Source organism: Papio anubis, chromosome 19 (genome assembly GCF_008728515.1).
Source record: "Papio anubis isolate 15944 chromosome 19, Panubis1.0, whole genome shotgun sequence".
Classification (NCBI taxonomy): Eukaryota; Metazoa; Chordata; class Mammalia; order Primates; family Cercopithecidae; genus Papio; species Papio anubis.
Genome location: NC_044994.1, coordinates 5,377,023 through 5,400,805, shown reverse-complemented (window position 1 = coordinate 5,400,805; position 23,783 = coordinate 5,377,023). Strand labels below are relative to the sequence as shown.

At 41.4% G+C, this 23,783-nt stretch overlaps 1 protein-coding gene across 10 annotated transcripts in view; it reads left to right on the top strand.

The window, feature by feature from the left end:
* PTPRM (protein tyrosine phosphatase receptor type M) overlaps positions 1 to 23,783 on the top strand; it is an 837,547-nt gene that overhangs the window by 366,370 nt on the left and 447,394 nt on the right. For 6 of the 10 annotated variants that reach the window (XM_017951542.3, XM_017951543.3, XM_021929846.2 and 3 more), the window contains exon 5: positions 7 to 122. In XM_017951542.3, coding sequence (XP_017807031.1) covers positions 7 to 122 — 116 coding nt within the window. Of the gene's footprint in view, positions 1 to 6; positions 123 to 21,431; positions 22,045 to 23,783 lie in introns of those variants that run through there. The other 4 variants (XM_017951545.3, XM_009192400.4, XM_009192401.4 and 1 more) reach the window with 4 other exon arrangements.

The following is a 23,783-nucleotide window of genomic DNA, read 5'->3' as shown; positions in this document are numbered from 1 at the left end:
ATGTAGCCAGGACTCCTCACTTCCTACGGATTCAGAATGTGGAAGTTAACGCCGGCCAATTTGCTACCTTCCAGTGCAGTGCCATCGGCAGGACCGTGGCAGGAGACAGGCTCTGGCTACAGGTACAGTAACTCATTTTCACCTGTTGATGAGAGTCCAGCAGGAAGAATACATTCACCCTGGAGGAGGAACCCAGAGAAACAGACTCAGATCCTAGTATAAGAGTCTCCTTCTTTGTTAATAAGTAGCCAGATTACTTAGTAATCTATAAAAGCTAATTATTTTTGTTTATGCACCTTTTGTGAATTTCTTTTTTTTCCCCTTTGCTTATGCTTAGTTATCTTGCTTGGAAGATCTGATTGTCAAATGACTTATATGGCAGTTTATTAAATTACAAAATGTAGCACTCTTCTCCTAAGTCCTCCTCTTGAGAAAAATCTAAAGAATCTCTCTCTCTCTCTTACACACACACACACACACCACACCACACTTCATAGGCCTTTTTGTCACTTGCGTTTCCAAACTGTAAGTTTAAACTTAGAAATTAATACATATTTTATTTTGAGTTTTTAATTAAATTTTTTGGTGTAATGTTCAATTGTGTGACTTGTTTTATATTTATTCAAATTCCACCATATGTGTTTTGCATGGCAGAGGGTTGCATGGATAGATCCATGCTCTCAAGAATCCTGACAGAATGAGTGGGATTAAATTACCTGTCCCTTCTAACCAGAATGCCACCCACTTCTTTAAGCTCTAGGTTTGAGGTTTCCCTCACCTTAGTATTCTCCAATTGCATTCTTGTTTCTTCCTTTTAAGCATTAATCTGGAGGCTGCTCATTTTTCATCTTGAGTGGTGTTGATTTTTTGTCCTTATCCTTCCTTGTTTTGTTTTGTGTGGGTTTCTTTTTTCAAAAAAAGTATTACCTATTTATTTTTAGTTTGCTACTGAGTTGAACTGTCCTTTGGGTTTTAACCCTTCTGTGTATGCGATTGTGTTCCACACCACACCGGCTTCCACTCCATTATGCGTGCTGGCCTTGTCTCTGCACGTGCTGTCTCTCCACCTCCTGTCATGCCTCGCAGTGTAATTATGATTGTGATGGGTGACTTTGTGTGACACTCTGTATACAATTTTTAAATCCTTTATTCCTTTTAATCACTGCAATGTAGATCAGTAGTTCTTTGCTTTGTTTTATATTTGTCTTAGAGACAGGGTCTCTCTCTGTTGCCCAGGCTGCAGTAGAATGGTAACATCATGGCTCATTCAACCTCCTGGGATCAAGTGATCCTCCTGCCTCAGCATCCCAAGTAGCTGGTACTACAGGCACATGCAACCATACTTGAGTAATTATTTTGTCGTTTTTATAGGGATGGATTCTCCCTTATTGCCCAGTCTGGTCTCAAACTCCTAGCCTCAAGTGATCCTCCTTCCTTGGCCTCCTAAAGTGCTGGGATTACAGGTGTGAGCCGCTGCGTGCAGCCCAGTAGTATTTTTATTCCTCTGTTTCTGGGGAAAATGGGAGATACTTGAATGTACTGTCCCAAGATTAATCAGCAATGGATTGTCAGATGGGAAATGCATTTTGGAGAGACTTCCTGTTTTCTGTCAGGATGCTCCACCCCTCTGCCCCGTGTCACTCTCTTTTTTTCATATCCTACTGTCCCTTTTAGAGACAATGCTGGCCAGGAAGTGTATGCAGAGGATTATATTGTATATTCCGAGTTCATCTTTACTTTCTTCTTTGTAGAAGTTTTGTAACTGTCAACGTAAGAACATTTTGCAGCTTGTGAAAACTGTCTTCAATTTCACAAGTGTTCAATTTCTTTTTCTCTTTCTAATCCACTTCCCAGTTGTTTTAAACTCTTGATGTTACAATTCAGAATTGTTTTCTTAGATAATGGCTATTGGTATCAAACACAATCAAGATTGGCCATCTGTGGTAACTGATGAGACAAACATCTTATTGACATTTTCCACAAAGTATTAAGCACCTTATAAAAATGAAACTATTTGTTCCTTTGATTTATTTCTAGAAATCTTAATTATTTGTGGAAAAATATGTTTTGCTTATAATATTTATGATAATATTACTTGAGAGAATACAATATTAATACTATATTAAGTCTAGAGAATATAATATAAATACTGTATTAAGTCTAAACTCTTTCCTCAACAGAGTCATCTTAGATATTCCCAAGAATTTACAGGTTTGTGAGGACATGATTTGCTCTTTTTATTTTTGCAGATGTCCTGGACTTGGTGTACTCCTACTTAAAGTTGAGCACTTATTTGGGTTGGAAATCTTTCGCTACTTCCTATACATTCAGGAACTTTGTTTTAAAGATAATTTGTCATGTGGTTTGGAGAAAGCTACTTACAATTTTGGGGTTAAAAAAAAGGGTCTAACTGCAAAGTTCTCAGCCCTGACTCTACTATAGAACAACTCGGAAGGGTTTTGTTTTGGTTTGGTTTGGTTTTTTTTCACAAATGTCTTTCCTATTTCCAGATTCTCATTTAATTGGTCTAGATTGGGGCCCAGCATGCAATGATTTATTAAAGACTCTCCAAGTGATTCCAGTGTACACCCAGGGTTGGAAATTACTAGTATGAAGCAAAATACAACACACATTCCAAATCAGGAAAGACAGAAGGCAGACATAGCGTAGAACTGGTTCCTGTATTCAGTTGCCTCAATTTGACCCTGATGTTTAATTTTCCATGTATTGATCTTTGAATTTTTTCTTATTAGATTTGAACGATAGTGTTGGTAGTTGTTTTCACAGTCAGTCCCTTAATGCCTTTCTTTTTATCTTGCTCAGTCTTCTCTGACCCCTCTTGTCTTCGGTGACCATTTATTGCACTGCAGCTTTCTACACTGCACTGTCAAGAAGATGACACAGATAGAACTGTTGTGACTTTGAGCTTTTTACTGAAACTTACTTTGTCCTGGAATCAGGACACCATTTGGTTAGTGAGTCTTTGTGATGTTAGAATAATTTTACTGTTCAATAATTTATTTTCCCTGGTTGGGTAGGCATTTTGTGGGCAAATGTTTATTTTATTAATAGCTTATGAAATAAGACCTGTGTCCTTCACCTGCAAGTGTAGTTTCTATTAATCTATATGTTTACAAAGCAGTTTCCAGTAGTGATGAGGGTTTTCAGCAGATGCTGGTTTGGCAGAGCCCTTCCTGCCCTCTTGCCTAGGACCCCTCACTCCCCCTCAAACATTTTCTCAGGCTATTCTTTAGAGGTTGTGGAGACATGTAAACCTTTCATCATGGACCAGGTCTGCATGTAAACTCATTTAGGTCCTCAAAATAATCCTGATATCCACGCAGAAGATTGAAGAAAAAACATATTTTTAGGTTTTTCTGTGATTCGAATCTCTCTCAAGAGTGAGACAATATTTAGAAATTAATAACACATCTTTGTTTGGGGGTACTTTGGTGTTTTTGAATATAATCGTTTACAATATTTTTTTGAGACAGAGTCTCACTCTGTCACCTAGGCTGGAGTACAGTGGCATGATCTCAGCTCACTGCAGCCTTGACCACCTGGGCTTAGATGATCCTCCCATCTCAGCCTCCTGGGTAACTGGGACTACAGGCATGCACCATCATGCCTGGCTAATTTTTTGTACAGGTTCTCACCATGTTGCCTAGGCTGGTCTCAAACTTACGGGCTCAAGCGATCCACCTGCCTCGGCCTCCCAAAGTGCTGGGACTACAGGGGTGAGCCACCATGCCCGACCTATTTACAATAATTTTTACTACTTGTGTTGAAGTCCTCTGAGGCCCACAATAGGCATTCTGCACAGAGTTTCATGGTTGTATCCCATGGTGGTTTATCTGTTTTATAGAAGAGGAGTTGGAAGTATAGAATTCTCCTAGATCACAAGGAAAAATGGCATAGCTGGTAGTAGTACAACTCTGTTTATTTACTTTTTATTTCACCTCTAAGTAATTCCACTCTACTATACCGTCTTCTTGTATTTGGAAGGTAGGTGAATAGGCGTTATGCACTTATGTTTTGATAGAAGAATTTTGGTGTGACCAGTATTACATCGTTAGTATCAAGGTGCCATCCTGCCCATAGAAAATAATGTTTATATGTATTGCATGTCATATTGATCCATACCTGTGAAAAATGGCCAAGGTTTTGATTTTTTTTAGTTTAGATTATATATAATCCCTGTCAGAGTCTTTGACAATAACATAACATAAATAAATCTGATGATGACACTAATGAAGAAATGTTTGTGATTAACAGATGTGTCCCATCTGTTTATATTTTCTTCATCTCATCTGTGGACCACACAGGTTATGTTGCTGAGTGGGATTGCTTTTTCTAGAACACTGAACGAAAGAATAAGACCCAGTATGTGAGCGCATCCATCATTACAGCTGTAAAATACTTTAAAAAATTTTCCAGACGGTAGGAAGACAACATCTGTAGAACTCTTTTATTGTATTGAAAAACCTATATGCACTGCAGTTCTTGAAGATACTTGTGATATGCTATCGGATATGGCAATCTATTCATATAAACACGGACTGCAACAGTGTGAGATACTAAAATTAAATGTATTTGTGGAAATCATTCAAGTACCCAAAATATTACCGTAATTTTTTCTATCAACTTTCCGATCACTTTCTGAGCCCACATTTTGAAAATATCTCAAGAGTCTGTATACATATACTCTGTGTGTGTGTGTATATATATATATAATACTGAAAAGAGAAAATGGAATTTGGGATTTTCTTTTTATACTTTCTGTACACTTTTATACTTTTAAAAATACTGTCGTGGCTGGCTGCAGTGGCTCACGCCTGTAATCCCAGCACTTTGAGAGGGTGGGGCGAGTGGATCACGAGGTCAGGAGATCGAGATCATCCTGGTCAACATTGTGAAACCCTGTCTCTACTAAAAACACAAAAATTAGCTGGGTGCAGTGGCACATGCCTGTAGTTCCAGCTGCTCAGAAGGCTGAGGCAGGAGAATTGCTTGAACCTGGGAGGCGGAGGTTGCAGTGAGCCGAGACTGTGCTGCTGCACTCCGTCTCAAAAATAAATAAATAAATAAAAATAAATAACTTCTGTTTGCTGATGGGCAACTTCTGAGGTTGTATATTTTTTATGTAGTCACTGACCTTTAAGCCATGTATGGTTGTATTAAAACCTTTATTGTTCTTTCTTCAGTATTCCAAATATTATTTGTCTACATTTGCTTGTTTCTCTCAGGACTTCCTATTTATAATACTTTCCAGTAAATGAAGGTGATAACTAATGCTAGCTAGTGTTTATGTATCTATAGATGACTCATGCATGTGCAGTTGCAAGATCTGTGGCATGGGGGCCACTGCCTTCCTCTTCCCTGCCTGTGGTCCCATTTTGGTGTTTTTGTAACTTCTGCTCTTTAATTTATTTCTTGTAATCATTGTGGAAGTTCCTGCATTCCTTACTCTTCTTAGCAACCATATTACATTCAGGGTTGGTGGGAAATACAAAAGTTCTGCCTCCCGGACAAAGAGCAGAAGACAGGGAGGGAGGAGTGATGTCTTTTCAACAATGGATGAACAGGATCTTTGTTTTTTTTTTTTTTTAACAGAACCACTTATATTTAATGGTGTCATAAATGATTTGCAAAATATTTTAACTCATTGGTAACCCTTAGGGCTCTTTTTTTTTTAAATTTATTTATTATTATTATACTGTAAGTTGTAGGGTACATGTGCATAGCGATGCAGGTTTTATTTATATGTATACTTGTGCCTTGTTGAATTGTGCTGCCATCAACTCGTCATTTACATTAGGTATAATAACTCCCAATGCAATCCCTCCCCCCTCCCCTCACGATAGGCGGTGTGTGATGTTCCCCTTCACAGGGTCCAAGTGATCTCCTTGTTCAGTTCCCACCTATGAGTGGGAGCAATGGGGTGTTTGGTTTCTGTTCTTTTGATAGTTTTGCTAAAGATGATGGATTCCAGCTGCATCCCGTATTCCTACAAAGGGACTAAGAGCTCATCCTTTTTATGGCTGCATAGTATTCCGTAGTTATATATGTGCCACATTTTCTTAATCAATCTGTCACTGATGGACGTTTTGGGTTGATTCAAGTCTTTGCTATTGTGAATAGTGCTGCAATAAACATCGTGTGCATCATGTCTTTATAGCAGCATAATTTATAATCCTTTACAGGTATATACCCAGTAATGGGATAGCTGGAGTCATGGCACATCTAGTTCTAGATCCTTGAGGAATGCAGCCGCTATTTTCCATAATGGTTGAACTAGTTTACAATCCCACCAACAGTGTAAAAGTGTTCCTATTTCTCCACATCCTCTCCAGCACCTGTTGTTTCCTGACTTTTTAATGATCGCCATTCTAACTGGTATGAGATGGTATCTCATTGTGGTTTTGATTTGCATTTCTCTGATGGCCAGTGATGATGAGCATTTTTTCATGTGTGTGTTGACTGTATGAAGGTCTTCTTTTGAGAAATGTCTGAACAGGATCTTTGATCAGGCTAGGATTTGAGGTGCGTATGTTGAGTGAATAGCAGTTGGCAGTGGAAACCTGGAAAATAACCACTTTCTCACAGTTGTTAGAGGTCCCTACCATTTTTAAATATGTTACTTTTTAAAATTACACAATTATGTAACCTGAATTTGGAGCAATCTTTAAATTAAATTCCTAATTTTATTGACGAGAAAACAGAGGCCCAGAAAATGTAGGAAACTTTTGTGCAGTTGTACATCCGGTTTTTATGTTTATTATAGTTAACTGCATTTTATTAGTGAAAGTCAGTTTTATATGTCTAATATATTTATGTCTATATATATGTACATGTTTATACTTACGTACAAGTATTGTGTTATTTATTTACAAATGCATGAATTTTTTCTCTTGGACATTTTTCTTCACTGAATGATCTTGCATCTCAGATATTAGCCTTTTAACCTAATAGTCTCAGATTTACTGTGATTTACCTGTGTTGAATTTAGAACTTTAAAATCCATCATAGCACAATATAATTGAGAGTTTTACTGTTTTGCTAGCAGAGCTTGGCATTTATTGTAAGTAATGTACCGGAATAGCCTTTTAAAATTATTATTCCATAATATGCATTAGTTCATACAATAGAAAAGGAAATCAGATGATATTACTTTAAAGTACAGTAGTACCCTCTTATCTGAGATTTTCATGTTCCATGGTTTCTGTTACCTGTGGTCAATGAAAATGTCATTCAAAAATATCAAATGGAAAATTCCAGAAATAAACAATTCATAAGTTTTAAATTGTGCAGCATTCTGAGCAGCACGATGAAAAGTTCCTCTTCCCACCCTGTCGCACTGAGGACATGAATCATCCCTTTGTCCAACAAATCCCACTACCCACCCACTAGTTATTGAGGAGGTGTCTTGGTTATCAGATAGGCTGTCTCAGGATCACAGTGTTGTGTTCAAGTCACCCTTACTTTACTTAACCATTGCCCCAAAGCACAGGAGTAGTGATGATGCCAATCTGGATATGCCAAAGAGAAGGCATCAAGTGCTTCCTTTAAGTGAGAAGGTGAAAGTGCTCAACTTAATCAGGAAAGAAAAAAATTGTATGCACTGCTTTCTAAGATCTACAGTAAGAAAGAATTTTCTATACCTGAAATTGTGAAGAAAAAGAAATTCGTTCTAGTTTTGCTGTTGTACCTCAGACTGCAAAAGTTTACAGCCACAGTGCGTGGTAAGTGCTTAGTTAAGATGTACAAGGAGGCATTAAGTTTGTGCAAGACATGACAGAAGCTATCCATGTTTTCAGGCATCCACTAGGGGTCTTGAAATGTATCTCCCATGGAACAGGGGGGACTGCTATGCTGTTAAAAACACTGCTACAACTGAGGACCCAGACTAGTACTTGTCACATAGCAAAATGCTCAGTGAATACCTACTAATGCATGGGGCTTACTGACTACCCAAACAAATCGTGTAGCTCCTTCAGGTGAGCATCAAAAGTAGATTTGTAGTTAGGGCAGGAAAACAAGCACAGAGGAAGTCGTTTCTCTCTGGGATTGATTGCTTTAGGCCTACAGTTCCTGTTCAGAGGATGGTCTTTGATGAGAGGAGCAATACATAGAACGTAGTGGTGCCTCTGCTGCTTCAGGATATATAGCAAATATCATGCAGAGTTGCAAAAACTGATTAATAAAAACACGCATATGTTGGAGTAATTTTAGAAGCCAATATGGTCAATATGTCATCGTTCCTAAACCTTCATTTCTTGTGCCCTTTGCCTAGGTTTTCTTATTCTGCCATAATTATAACTTCTTTCTTAATTCTTCCTTTAAAAACTTTCTTGTCGTAGCATCCACATTAAACATTATAGACATACACCTTTATTTTTCCCATGATCTCCATGAACATAAGGAATATACGTGTAATAAGGATATTCCATTTGAGTTTGCACAATGGCAATACCTGTGTCATAGTAATAGATGAATTAAATGTACCCCATCCACTTTTTGTAAAGAATGTAATTCCATTTGAGCTCTTACTTTGAGGAGTTTAATTTTCATTAAAAAAAAGTACTTAGAATTAATGGTTTCTTAGCTGTTGGCCTAGAAATTGATTTTTTCTTTTTGGTTTGAGAGTTTGACATATAATTCCACCAAGCTGGGTATGAGCTACACAATCATGAAAAAATTATGTTTCTCCAGTCTAATAAATTGCTCACATTTTGTTTTTTAGCTCAGATAATTTTAGACCTTTTTCTGAGAGAAAAGAGGGAAACCTTGATATTTTTATAACCTACAGTGATTTTCATGGGAACAGTTTCACTGATCTACCATAGAATTTGACTTCTGAATGAATAAATTAAAAATTGTATGAATAGTATTTATATTACTGACTTCAACAGGGATGGTTGAAATAAAGTAATTGCAGCTACATTTACTGAGCACTGCTGTGTGCTAGTTACTGTGGTAGGTGATGTTCAGGCATTTTTTGTCATTGATCCCTACAAGAATTTTATTATGTGTCCATTTATAGAAGAAGTGGGTGAGGCTTAGAAAGTTGTTTTTTTGTTTTTGTTTTTTTGTTTTTTTTTGAGACGGAGTCTCGCTCTGTCGCCCAGGCTGGAGTGCAGTGGCCGGATCTCGGCTCACTGCAAGCTCCGCCTCCCGAGTTTACACCATTCTCCTGCCTCAGCCTCCCGAGTAGCTGGGATTACAGGCGCCCGCCACCTCGCCCGGCTAGTTTTTTTGTATTTTTAGTAGAGACGGGGTTTCACCGTGTTAGCCAGGATGGTCTCCATCTCCTGACCTCATGATCCGCCCGCCTCGGCCTCCCAAAGTGCTGGGATGACAGGCGTGAGCCACCGCGCCCGGCCGGCTTAGAAAGTTGTAACGACTCTTCCAATGGGGCGTTGCTCGTCACAGTGCTCGAATTTGAACCAGGCCATCTATGTTGTAACGTAACCATAATGCATCTTTGGTACTGCAGAAAAAGACGTAGATAGTTCCTCATGAATTCATAAGTATCGTGTAGTAATTTAAACGATAGCATTGATCAGAATTTACAATTAAAGTTGTTTTTGTATGTATGCAATGTTGCCTTGGCTTTCGTGTTATGGATATAGGCTTTTGGTCAACCTTTCGAGGTGGCTTTTAGTTTCATTTGTTGATTATAAGGAAAAAAAGCACAACTGTATTTCAGAACAATTTTGTTATTATGTGTAAAAGCCACAAAATGATATGAAAGAAAGTAAAATTATGGTTCCCTTCACAAGCTTAACTTGGGTATTTTATGCCATATATATTAAAGCATAAATTTAACATCACTTAGCATCCCAGAAAATACTAGAAATGCATAAAGTAGGACTGTCTTTAGTTGCTATGGGGACCATTTGCTCTCAAAAATTTTGAGTAGTTAAAATCACATCCATTATTGTTTTAGTCAGTTAAATATCTATATCTATATTTATGTAATATCATACTGAACAATCAGACTGAAGCTACTGAAAATCTTTAGGCGTATACTGTATGTTTTAACTTAGTATGATTTTGGATTACCTTTATTTAAAAATAAAGATTTCTTTTATATTGATAACAGTATAACATGTCTAGGGATACTCTAGAAGAAATATTAATAATTTTCCTTTGTGATATTATCTAACTCAGCCAAAGAGAGATGTAAGCAGCAGGTGCTATAGGATGTGGCAGGAACAGGTGGGGCAGTAGAGAGCCCCTTCCTCCATAGCAACCTTGAGGTCTCCTGGCCTCGACTTGAAATTGCACTTTTTATTTTTTTCTTTCCGGCTTTTATTTTAGGTCAGAGGGTACATACTCAGGTTTGTTACATGGGTAGATTTTGTATTGCTGGGGTTTGGTGTACAAGTGGTTTTGTCACCCAGGTGGCGAGCATAGTACCTGATAGGTAGTTTTTCAACCCTCACCCGCCTCCCACCCTCCACCCTAAATTACACCTGGTGTCTGAAATTGGACTTTTAAAACTACTGGTCAAGTGGTGTCAGTCTGGAGGGCAGAAGAGAAGGAAAGGCATCTCCACTAATCTTAAGGTCTGCTTCCTTTGGGCCTACAAACCATACGTTCTGGGAAAGCCTTCTTTCATCTTTTCTCATATTCAGCAGAAGGTTCACTTGCTCTTCTTGCTTCCAAGTATCCGAGGGTATCGCATGAGAAAGGAAGGCAGAGATGGCCATGGTTGGTGCTGCCTGCTCCATGGGGCCAGTGGGAACTGGGAACAGGTAGAAGCCCCACCTGCTGCTGAGTTGGCAGGGCGGGAACCTCATGCTCCCTGAGTGCAGTGGCAGCTTTCCAGCCGTGGCTGCAGATCTGGCATCCCTGTGCTCTTAGAGGCTGGGAGCAGGCAGGAGCCCTGCCCTCCCAGGCGCAGCGGCAGCCACCCAGCCACGGCTGTGGACTAGGCATCTTTGTACTCTCAGGGACCCAGGAAGACACCCCTGCCCCTGCAGGCTTGGCAGTGCCTGCTCCCACTGCCTGGCCTCTCTCTGCTCCCAGTGCCTGCTCCAATCTTGGAGCAAAGTTGAAGCCAAACACAGGTGCTGTCGCAACCCAGCCGGGTGTGTGTGCGCCCAGGGCAGCACTGACATGCCAGCCTCCTGCCGCCTCAGCCCCTTCCTGACTTTAGGCACTGACAAGCATGGGAGGAAGGCTGAGGGGTTGTTGAGGGCAGTTTGGCACTGACCTGCAGGCGCCCCTCGGTGTGAACAGCCTGGGTACCATGAACAGCAGGAGGCAGACAGGCTCCAGGGCAGATGGAGGAGTTTCCCAGTGAAGTCCCACCTTCAAGCCAGGGAAGGCCTGAAGGCTGGGAGCCAGGCTGTCAGTCCTGCAGTCCAGGAGTGGAAAATTATGGTGGTTTTTTTTTTTGTGCCCACCCATGGCCACCCATGAACCGATCAACACACACTTCCTCCACTTTGAAGCCCATAAAATCCATGGACTCAGCCAGACTTGAGCACTCAGGCCAACCTGCCTGGGGAGAGGAGCTACCCACTCCAGGGTCTCCTCTCCACTGAGAGCTGAGCACTTGACTCATGACCTGCCTGCACAGAGGAGCTACCCACTCAAGGGCCTGCTCTCTTCTGAGAGCTAAACACTTGTTGGGACACCCTCATTGTGGAGTGGAGCTGACCCCTGTGGGTTTCCTTTGAGCTATTCTGTCATTCAGTAAAGCTCCTGTTCACCTTACTCACCCTCCACTTGTCTGCATACCTCATTCTTCCTGGACACAGGACAAGAACTCGGGACCTACCAAATGGCGGGGCTGCAAGGGCTATAACACAAGCAGGGGTGAAACACACTCCTTGCTCACCACATTGTGGGTGATAAGAAAGAGAGAAGGAGAGAAGACCTGTAGCCCTTCAGGGAGCCCAGACCTAGAAGCTCCCTGGGCCAGGGCTGTGGCACCCTCTTTGTGGCTCTGCAGTTCCTGGTGTCTCAAGCTTCTGGGTGCCACCACGTTCCCCGTTGCCAGCCTTGGAAGCTGCTTGCAGGGAGCTGGTGCCCATGCCGACACCTGGAGCTGCGCATTCCGCCACAGCTGGTGTGCCTGACTGTGTGCAGTGGCCAGATCCCATGCTTGCTCACTTACACACCCCTCATCTCTCCACTTGCCCTTGGCAGGCATGGAATCCAGGCTGGTAGTGTCAGCCGAGTGCAGCCTTCCAGGCCAAGTGGGCCCATTGGGCCCAAGCAAAACTCAGGTAAAGGTACCACTGGCCACAGAGGTTTCCGGGTGGCAAAGTAACACCCCAAGGATCCCATAACATTATCAGCCATTGATGATCATTGCCTTGGTTGATTAATTCATTAGGAGTTGCAGAATGGTCTGGGTCTATCAGTCACTCACTATCATCACCTAAAAGTGACCAAAGTAGTTATAATTGTTGTTGTTGTTGTCATCATCAGCATCTTTGTCATCAGCTTGTATGTGTGAACACATTTGATGGGTTTCAGTCCATTATACTTAATATCTTTATTGCTGCTGATGTCTTCCCCAGCCTTCCAGTGGGGCTTACTCTGCATGGGTGACTCCTGTCCTGGTCCATCTCAGGGAGCTTCTTTGCTTTCTGGTGTGATGACATATTCTAGGTGTATATTTTCCATTTTCTACTTTAGACCTAGAATTGGCCATTTTTCCAGGGAATCCTGGTTCTTTTTCTGTGGGAAATGGCCATTAGAAGTTACAGTCTTAGCATGGGGGTGCTCATTACTACTTTATTTATTTTATTTATTGTTTTTGGATCTTCTCATTGGAGAGAGCTAGGATACCTAGGTATGCACACATACACACATTTAAAGACAAACTGTGCCCTGAGTGCACACTGACAATTCCTATGCAAATTCAAAACTGTAGGGATTTTAACCTCCTTTATCTTACATCTTTATCCTCTTTCAACTATGTTTTCAGAAGAGTTGTATATTTTAAGGCATATTGACTAAGGAAAAGTGACGTTATTAACCAGGCATGTTAATGACTAGCCTGATCTTTTAGATCATGTTTGATAGGTAGCACAGGCACTGCCACTCTGCCCATACTAGAGTGCTATAATTACAGTTTAAAAGTGAACTGGCTTGAGATCTAGTTTTGCAAAGGTTTGAACCTTTAAATATGTAAAAAAAGTTTGTCAGTGTTGGGCTCCTTAGTTTGATTTGGCCAAGTTAACCCAGTTAACAGTTGGATATTTGATTTTAAGACTAAAGAACTTCTAATTTTGCTGGTATTTCTAGTTACTGCATTTATTATGTATATTCTGTATTATTTGGATTAACTTCTAGATAACATTTAAATACAGGTTTATTAAATAATGTTATTCAGCTATTATGAATACATCATGAAATGAACTGTGTCTTAAATAATAGAATGAAGCTCTAAATTTCCCTATTCAAATTCTTCTTGAATATACCAATAATAATAGGATATAACTTTGGATATCTGTATATTATTTTAGCTATCTGTATATTCATTAGCCAACGTAAAGTGTGCTTGTCAATATATATTGCTAGTATGTGATGATACAAGTAAGAATTTTTAGTTTTAGTACAGTACTCCAGATTGATAAATATTTGGGTTAACTTGGTTGTGGTCTAGAAATCAAAGGTCAACACTATGTTAATTATTAAAGTAAAACATATGGGCTGTATAAAGGGTAGATTCTTCTTTGAGATGTTCAATTAATACAGGATTTAGCTTGCGTAAGATATTTCAAACAATTACTCACTCCAAGCCCTGCTGATGTTATTGGTGATGTCAGTGGTAAGAATTTCAATCAATATCTTACAAATGGGCATATTTGAAAGTTGGATAATACAGACTATTTTCACTATTGAAGAAATGAAAGTGCCGCTTAATCCCCACCTTATGTCTGAGGAAGGGGTACTGGCTCAGAGCCTCTTGATGCCTGTGCACTCAGAGCAGCTCCAAAATGCCAGAGATTGATTAATTTGCTGCAAGTGCTGCTAACTTCCCAGACCTCAATTTCTTTCAATCATTGCTCTGATTATTGCAAAACTATTTCTGAAAGACTTAATATGTATCTTTTTGCTGGTAAATTACTGCTCATTTAGAAGTCCTGGAGTTAGTCCATTGCATAAAGAAGGTGGTAAGTCCAATTTAAATAACTATCAGTACTTTTTTCTAGCCTGCTCAAATTGAAATACACGCACATCTGAAGATACTCTTGCTTTTATAAAGAGCTGTATTTAACCCAGTCAGATATCTCCTCTCAGGCATCATCATTATGGTTATTTCACTAAGTGGACAAAAGATGGGTCAGTGGTTTCTTTAACAACCCAGGACGTTCGGTCGCTGTGCTTTGCGTGGAGTCTGAGGTTTTTGTTCCCAACAATTGTGTCCTAGGCTGTCTCTCCTAGTGAACTCTCATATGGTGAAGAACAGTCCGATGCCCATCCTTCCTCATTTTTTATGGTCCTTCTGTCATGTTATTAAGAATGTAGAGCGCCAGTGCTTGGGAGGGCTGCCTCTTTCTTCTGAAAATTGAGCAAAATCTGGCTGGCAATTTTGCTGTCTCTACCTGATGTATATTTTCATCATTTTGTTTTGCTAGAATAACAAAAAGTTCCCTGTGGGTTTCTAGATGCTCAGTGGTACCTGAGGTTCTGAACACGTTGACCTCTCCAGGTGTCACTGTCATGAGGGAAGGACAGCAGGGGCAAAAACTCTCCTGCCTTTCTGGACCTGTCTTGCAGCAAAGGGATCGGGGCTGGCCATCACTCCCCACACTTCCCAGTTTAATTCCAGCCTAGGGAATGGAATCTGGGGACCAAAAGACATCTAAAATCAGTTGATTTAGTCACTCGTTCAATACCTGAATCACTTTTAATATCACCACCAGTCCTCCCTAGGATGTACGAGGCATGGTTGATATGTTACAGTTAGAGCAATAAGAACCTGGCAAGGATCCCTGCCTTCATGGGACTTGTATTCTAGTAGGGGAGATAGACAGCAACAATGATAAGTAAGAGAATAATGCAGCATGTTAGGAAGGGGTCAGTGGTACTCGTAAAGGAATAGCTAGGTGGTGCCAAGTAGGAGCATGTTTCAGTTTGGAATTTAGGCATCAGGTTAGGCCTCAGTGAAGATGTATTTGAGCAGTCCCTGGAAGGAGATGGAATTGACTCTGGGGGTCGGTGGGAAGCATCCTAGGAGGAGGAAGAGGTCTCAAGGAAGGAGGAAGCCTGGGCTGGAAAGAACAGCCAGGAGCCCACATGGTGGGACTGAGTCAGCCAGCACAGTGCGGCTATGACACAGTGGGACTGGGAGTGCCTGAGGATGGGAGGACTGGGTGTGTGCCTTCTCGGTGGTCATTCTTAGTACCTTAGCCTGTACTCCAAAATCTATAATCAGAAAGTTTCCATATCTAATTTAGTAGCAAAACCTGCCCATTTTTGTAATTCATTTGGTGACCAAACCTGACCTGAATGGATGTGAAGCTATTTAGGGTCTCTGGTTTTTCCTCCTTAAAGTCAATATTCCTAAGTTTTGATGCAGAAATATCAAAACCTAGGAATTATGGAATGGGAATGCTGTCTCAGACTCTCCTTGGGGTGTCAAAGAATATGCAGTACAGATGCCTTTATAAAATTAAATTAAAAATCTGAATTCTGAACCACATTTTACTCCAAGGATTTCAGATAAGTAAGTACTGGTGACTTGTACTAGCTCTCTGTGGCCCAGACATTCACGTCCCATTCCTGTTTTACATGCTTGTCCTTTCCATGCTGCAACATGGTTGTCCTCTCCCCCTCATTCTTAGCCGTGTTAATGGCTAGCCTGGTCTCCGGCTCCTCCCCTTCTTCAGCTCCCTAACTGTGGACCAGAGGATTTCTTCACTGTCTAGTCCACAGTCCTCTGAACAAGTCTGCTTCTCATATGCTCTGCCAAAAGCCTGAGGCACTGAATGGAATGCTGTGTGCTGGGACAGGGACAGGAGAGACCATCTCTCCAGATAGTTCATTAATACAACTGAAAATTGAATTAGGATTTTAGACAAAAACCTGCTCCACAATTGTTATGTATCTTTTAATGATGAAGATGATGCTAAATCAGAACTCTATCCACTTAACAAAGTCTGATTTTACAGGGAAGCATCAGATGCACATTTATTTTTATTGATGTTTATCTTGTTTTAATTTATTGTTTGGCTTTGTAGATATCTTTTTCCATCCCTTTTTGTTAATTTATGTGCTTATTCATTGTCACCTGTACATTTGAGAAGCACATCTGTGACTATCAAAGGCAGGAATACACATGTTGGGAGAAGTCAGGGATGAGGAAATAGCCTTGTGTCAAGGCACCAGAAACAGACGTCAGTGTTGGTGCCGACGAGCAGCTGTGACTCTGGTCACTTGCACGTTTCTAGTCCACCTGATCTTCCTGGCAGTTATCCCATCTTGTTCTCCTTGTGTCCACTGAGCTATCGTAGGAGACATTGCCTGGTGCTTTGCCAGTGACTCTGAACACTGTGCATCCTCATTTCCTCATGCTCCAAGAAATATGATTCGACACTGGAAGAAGAAAAGTAATACATTTTCCTCACCCATCTCAAGGTTTATGGCTGAAATCCGTATAACAAAAGACAGATTAACAAGATAAACACATAAAAAATTATTTAATACGGCTGGATGCAGTGGTTCACACCTGTAGTCCCAGCACTTTGGGAGGCTGAGGTGGGCGATTTCAAGGTCAGGATTTCAAGACCAGGCTGGCCAATGTGGTGAAACCCCGTCTCTACTAAAAATACAAAAATTAGCTGGTTGTGGTGACAGGTGCCTGTAGTCCCAGCTAATCGGGAGGCTGAGTCAGGAAAATTGCTTGAACCCGGGAGGTGGAGGTTGCAGTGAGACAAGATCGAGCTGCTGCATTCCAGCCTGGGTGACAGAGCAAGACTCCATCTCAAAAAAAGAGAAAATTATTTAATACAAGTTTTACATGACACAAGAGCCTTCAGAAAATGAAGACCCGAAGACTCTGAGAAAACTGTGTTTTTACGGACATTCGCGTGGAAGTGTGATTGAGGGACAACAGGGCAGGATCTGATGGTAATAAACAGGGTGCACTGAACAAGGCCTGTTTGTTCAGAATCTCTGTGGCCTGTGTGACATCCCTGCCCTCCAGATACAGGGCAGGATACCTGCCACATGAAGGTCTTTAGGGGAGGATGGAGGGAGGAAGTCAGAGAGTGACCTCTCTGAGTTTCCTAGCCCATCTCAGGGCAGAAAGGGGCAAGTGGAATTTCAGTTTCTGTGTCCTGCTTTGTTGCTAGCGCGGGGGGAAGATGGTCAGCATGACCTTTCTGATGCCGTGGTTTTCTCAGCTTCTTTCAGCTTAAAATACTCAGTATGCCAAGGTGCCCTATTTTGGGGTGGCATTTCCTGCACTGCATCAACGCTAACAAAGTGGAGGGTGAGGTCTCTCTCCTCCCTTCTCCTCCCCATGCAGTACTTTGAGGACATCCCCTCATTTCTTCTCCATTAGCCCCACAGTGCATTTGCTGCCATTACGCATGTCTTCTCAGAATGGGGCTGATAGAGAACCTGATGTTGCTGTTGCACCTGACACATTTTTTGCTTTAAGAACCAAGGAGGGGTCTGTGAACGTGTACGTGTCAGGATTTCAAAGGAAACTAATAACGTCATTGAAGGCTCGTATCTTTTTCCCTCGTGGATCACATCTTTCTGTGTGTTGGGTCATTTGGCCTCCTCATTTCTGTGTCTCTCCCCATCCTTGCCCTGCCTGGTCCTTTCCTCCCCATGCTTCCTCTCCTATTGCCTCACCCAGCTTTCCGCATTCCTTCTGATTTTCTATCTTCACACTGTCATTCCCCCGCTCTTCTCCAGTGTAGACTGCATGTTTTCCCATTTCTTTCTTCTGTTTTGTTATCTCACTGCCCCTGTGGCTCTTCTGTCTCTTCATGCCTTCCTGGTCTGGCCTTCACTCACTTCATTCATCCTATGGGGTGCCTCCATGGTTACTGTCTTCAGGCTGCTATTCTAGCTCATGGTTCCAAACTGGAGTACTCTACTTCGGTGACCCAACATGATCTTAAAGACTTGCTTATGCACCTCTGACAAATCAAGATGCACAACCCCTGGACACCTTCAGAAAGCCACAGGGCTTCTAGTTTCTCAGATGATCACCGTATTGGCATCCTATTGCTGCTGTAAGAAACTAACTCTAACCTCGTGGCTTCATCATCTTACTGTCTTGCATGTCAGAAGCCCTAAAATAAGTTGATGGCCGGATTGGTTCCTCCCAAAAGCTCTGGGAAGAATCTGGTCCTTGCCTTTTCCAGCTTCTAGAGACCTCCCTCATATTTTGTCTCGTGACGCCCTCCTCACACTTCAAAGCCCATCGGCACAACCTCTGCTTCTGTTATTCTTTCCTTTGCATTGACCCTTCTGCCTTCCTCATAAATAGAGCCTTGTGATTACATGTAGCCAACCTAGATAATCCAGCCTATCTTCCTGTTTCTAGATCCTTATTTTAATCATATCTGCAAACTCCTTTTTGCCGTGTAAGGTAACATAGTCCCAGATTCTGGGGACTGGGATGTAGACATCTTTGGAGGCCCTTTTTCTGCCTACCACAGTCATGATGAGTTGGGGCAGTGTTGCTGGCTGATGACACACAGAACCTCTAAAACATTATTTTATATTCCCCGTTAGTCTCCATTGTAAATATGGATTCTTTGTCTAGGGTTTGGGGTTTAAGTCTGTTAATTTAACATAACCTCATTTTTCTCTTCTACCCCTGAAATGTTTTTTTGCCACTGAGGCTGTGATTCTTTTTTTTTTATATATTTTTTATATTTTTTTTATTTTTTTATTTTTTGTTATTATACTTTAAGTTCTAGGGTGCATGTGCATAACGTGCAGGTTTATTACATATGTATACTTGTGCCATGTTGCTGTGCTGCACCCATCAACTCGTCAGCACCCATCAACTCGTCATTTACATCAGGTATAACTCTCAATGCAATCCCTCCCCCCTCCCCCCTCCCCATGATAGGCCCCGGTGTGTGATGTTCCCCTTCCCGAGTCCAAGTGATCTCATTGTTCAATTCCCACCTATGAGTGAGAACATGCGGTGTTTGGTTTTCTGTTCTTGTGATAGTTTGCTAAGAATGATGGTTTCCAGCTGCATCCATGTCCCTGCAAAGGACACAAAGTCAGCCAGTATTTCCTGAGTTCTATTTATTGTGCACCTGGGTACACAAAATGAATAAGATACGACCCTGGACCTTATGATCTGCTAGAGGAGAAAGGTGTTACTGCAGGGGAGTACATGTTGTGTTGATTTCATTTTCTGGATATCTTTAGGTTCCTTCCCTTCCTCTCTGTCTTCTCTCTTTGTGTCATTTATTACTATGATTTCTGAAAACAATTTACCCATTTTCCCTTGACATCAGTTGGGGTCACGCCCTATCTCCTCCAGTCCATTACTGTACACACAGAGGTGTTTGTGTTACCTCTTTGCCTAAGGTCCTTCCATTCCCAGCATCAGAATATACTGAAATCCTCAACATGTTGTATTTCTTGTTGGAGTCTGTATTGTGCTTTTCCTTCCAGCCTTTTTATCTGCCATTCCAAGAAACACTTCTGTCCTTGCCATATGGGATAAGTTATACTTCCCTTAGAGTTCCCCTAGAGTTTTCCTATACTTTCCCTGTAGTTCTTTTATAGTTCTCATATAGTTCCCCATAGTTACCCTATATTTCCCCTACAGTTCTGTGCTCTCTCTTGGCTCCTGACTCTGGAGAGCTTCTCTTATTCACTAGACTTTTCCTCTTTATTCCCTGCCTAAGAAACTTCTGTGCATACCCAAGCCTGGGCTCAAGCAGTGCTTCCTAGAAAGCTTGCACTGACACCATCTCCAGGACTATAGTTTGAATATTTGTCCCCTCCAAAACTCATGTTGAAATGTTAATCTCCAGTATTAAATCAGTATTGAATCTCCAGTGTCATGAGCGAGAGGTGGGGCCTTTAAGAGGTGATTGGATCATCATAGAAGAGCCCTCATGAATGGATCAATCCATGTACAGATTAGTGGATTTGTTGGGTTATCACGGGAGAGGGACCAGTGGCTTTATGAGAAGAGAAGGAGAGACTTGAACTAGCACACTCAGCCCCCTCACCATGTGATGCCCTGTGCTGCCTCAAGAATCTGCAGAGTTCTGGCTGGGCGTAGTGGCTCACGCCTATAATCCCAGCACTTTGGGAGGCCAAGGCAGGCAGATCATGAGGTCAGGAGATGGAGACCGACCTGGCTAACACGGTGAAACCTCGTCTCTACTAAAAATACAAAAAAAAAAAAAAGAATTTAGCCGGGTGTGGTGGCGGGCACCTGTAGTCCCAGCTACTCAGGAGTTTGAGGCAGAAGGCGTGAACCTGGGAGGTGGAGCTTGCAGTGAGCAGAAATCACGCCACTGCCCACCAGCAAGAAGGCCCTCACCAGATGGGGCCATTTGACTTGGGCTTCTTAGCGTCAATTACTGAAAGAAATACATTTCTTTATAAATTTTAGTTTCAGATATTCTGTTATAAACAACAGAAAACAGACTAAGACATCTAGTCAGGTCTCCTCCTCCTCTGTCCTATGGGAGGCAGGTCGCTGCTCTGTATTGTAATTATTGCCTTGTCTGTTTTTTTTCTAGCCAGACAATAGACTCAATTAGGTCAATGATGGTTCTTTTAATTTTATGTTCTGTTATATGATATAGTGTGTGCTCCACAAAAGATTGTCACCGAATATTGGTTGAATGAATTCCTGAATCCATGCACATGTGAATGGTTTAATACCAAATGGCCTGCAGATTTGAGTAAGATGTGTGATTCGCTGTTCCTGTGTAGATTCTAGGCTAAAAGGATTGCTGCTTAGCACTTGGTTTCTCCTCCCTATGTACTGTTTCTCTTAAAGCTGAATCTGACTTTTCATGTGATTAAGTACATGAGTTAAAATTTTTTAAAGGCTCTTTCCTGAGAGTTCGTATGACTCACTAGAGTCATGCAGGGCTCCTAGTCCGAGGCTGTTTATTTTATAGGGCCCATCTGTGGCATGAAGACAGTGCGACTGTGAGTCATAGTCCTCTCAGCACATGCGTAAGTCCGAGAAGGAGGTTTTCTTATACTTGAGCGCCCTCAGAACAGCCTTGAGTAGTTGTGAGGGGTCAGTAAGTGCAAGCTTGAGATTGCTTTTGAATAAACATTCTTTTGAGAGATACTTCTATTTGGAGAAATATTAGGAGATTATTACAAAAGTGTATTGTTACAGGATTCATGCCACAAGTAAATAGATAAATAAATGGATAGATAGCCCCAAGGCCTGTTTGTTGTTGTTAATAAACAAATACTTACAGATATGAAATCTGCCTTTATGGCTTAATTTCTTTTCCCTTCAAAAACCAGAGATGTGGTTCTTTTTCAGTTAGAAACAAGACTGTGGAGTAGTATGTCTAAGATTATCCTTAGGGCTAGAATTTGCTTATTTCCTGGAGTAGGGTGAGAATCGGAGACTGAGTATCTATGGAAAACAGAGAGGAACCTTTCTCCTGTTGTATTATTCATGCTAAATTTGGTTTTGTTTCATTTTTTAACTTGATGGTGTCTATGAGAACAAGTTTAGGGCATTTAGTGAAAAAAACACAGACATATGTGGGACTTTATATTCTGACCTATGACATTTTATGGTGTAAACAAGACTGTTTTACAGATAGTACTAAAGATACTGTTGATGGAACTGTTCTTCCCCACTCCTGATGTTTCCTTCCAAGTGGCAGGAACTGTACTATTGCAGCACTCCTGTCTGCCTTCTCACTGCCCAAGCTGAAGCTGCCTGGGAGGAAGGGCTGAGCATGCCTAGCCCAGCCCCTTCTTTGGGGAGCTGACTGCCTATGGGAACCCTGTCCCTCCATCGTGTGAGTTTTACAGCAGCACTCAACATATGGGAGGCCTCGTGGTTTTCTAGTGTGGCCTGGGACTGGGTTGGTGAGTCTGTTTAATTCTGTGCTTCAGGAATAGCAAGCCTATTGTTCCTGCACTCTTAAGTCATACTCCTCGGTGTCAGGTTTATCAGTAATAAAGGTGGTACTTTGATAGCCACTCTGCCTTTCTCCTTGAATTCATCCCTCAGGTGTTCCAATGCTCGGGCAGGGCTGCATGGTGCCAGTCGTTATGCCTGTGTCCTTGCATATGCCTGTGAGTTCTCCCAGCAGCCCTGACAGTGAGGGTTATCATCTCCTCTTTACAGATTAGTAACTGAGGCTCTATGAAGGTTACCCACTCTGGATGGTCACTATGGGTTTGGCACGCTGGTCAGGCTAACTCCCAAACTTGTGTCCCTTAGGAGATTCAGCCAATGAAAATATCATAGATAAAAACCTTTAAAGGACTTTGCATAATATAAATCACTGGGTAATACAGATGAGTTCTGTTCCTTTGTAGGCTGGCATTTTCATAGCTATGAATATAAACATTTTAATATAGCCTGCAAGTCCCTGAGTACACAGGTGCTTTCCCACCTCTCTAGCTCCATTGACTGCCTTAACTTCATCCAGAGCCTCCATCTCTTTCTCACCATCTTGAGCTTCCTATAGCGTTTCCTGTAACTAGAATGCTCTTCCCCTCCCACCCTTTCCCTTTGCCTGGTTAGCTTCTGTTTACCCTTCAGATCTCAACTCACATGTCACTTCCTCAGACTAGCCTCCCACATCCACTATATCTGCAGTTGGTCTGCAGCGGGGTTTCTACTAGCCAGCTCGTCTTTCCTAAACCACCCAGGCCATCGTTTGTGATTATGTATTCACTCTAAACCTATACGCCCCAAACAACTGCAGGCCCATAAACCCAGCCACCACTTTTCTTTTGTGTACCATTGTAATCATGCTGTCTTGACATAGTGATAGCACCTGGTTGGGATGCCAAGAGTGGTTGCTGGGTGAATAATGGACATAGTGCTTGGGCATTATGCTTGGCATAATAATCATGTATTAGCCTTGAGGTCTTTGTCCATTGTTTTTTTTACTAATACTTAAAAATAACATGTTAAAGATAGCCTTTTTTCCTGATTATGAAATACACACACACACACATGTTTTCAGCTTTCAGGGCTGGATATTCATATTTGTCTGTGGAGGACTGTTGGTGTGAGAAACTTTATATATATATATATATAGAGAGAGAGAGAGAGAGAGAGAGAAGAGAGCGCATGAGAGCAAGGGCACGCACAAGAGAGACAACTAAAATCTCTAACCTGCTTTTGAGGCTTTAAACTATTGGAAGCATAAAATGGATTTCCAAGTGTGCATAACTAAAAGGGTTACTTAATATACAGGGATAATAAAAGACCAAACTGCCTCAGCTGCGGAACCTTCTTTATGTGGTCCTGGGGATACGGGATGTAGAGAGGAACCTCTCTTGTTACACAGGAATGCCATTTAATAGTTACTAGGCACCTACTTCTGCTTGGTTTTGTATATCCAGGAAGAATGTCAAAAGGGTCGAGCTATTGTTTTAGTCCTGTTCAATAGGGAGTACTCTAAAACCTAACTTATATTTGAATGTTATTCTTAATACCGTGTTTATTATTTCATTTATAAAATGAGGTCAGTAATAGGGTAGTGGGTGAGCTACTTTTATTTCCTAGTCAGGCATAAAAATAAGAGAAAGTGCTATAAGACCAAATGTTGATAGTTTGAGAACAAGGAAATGGGAAAATGTTCTAAGAC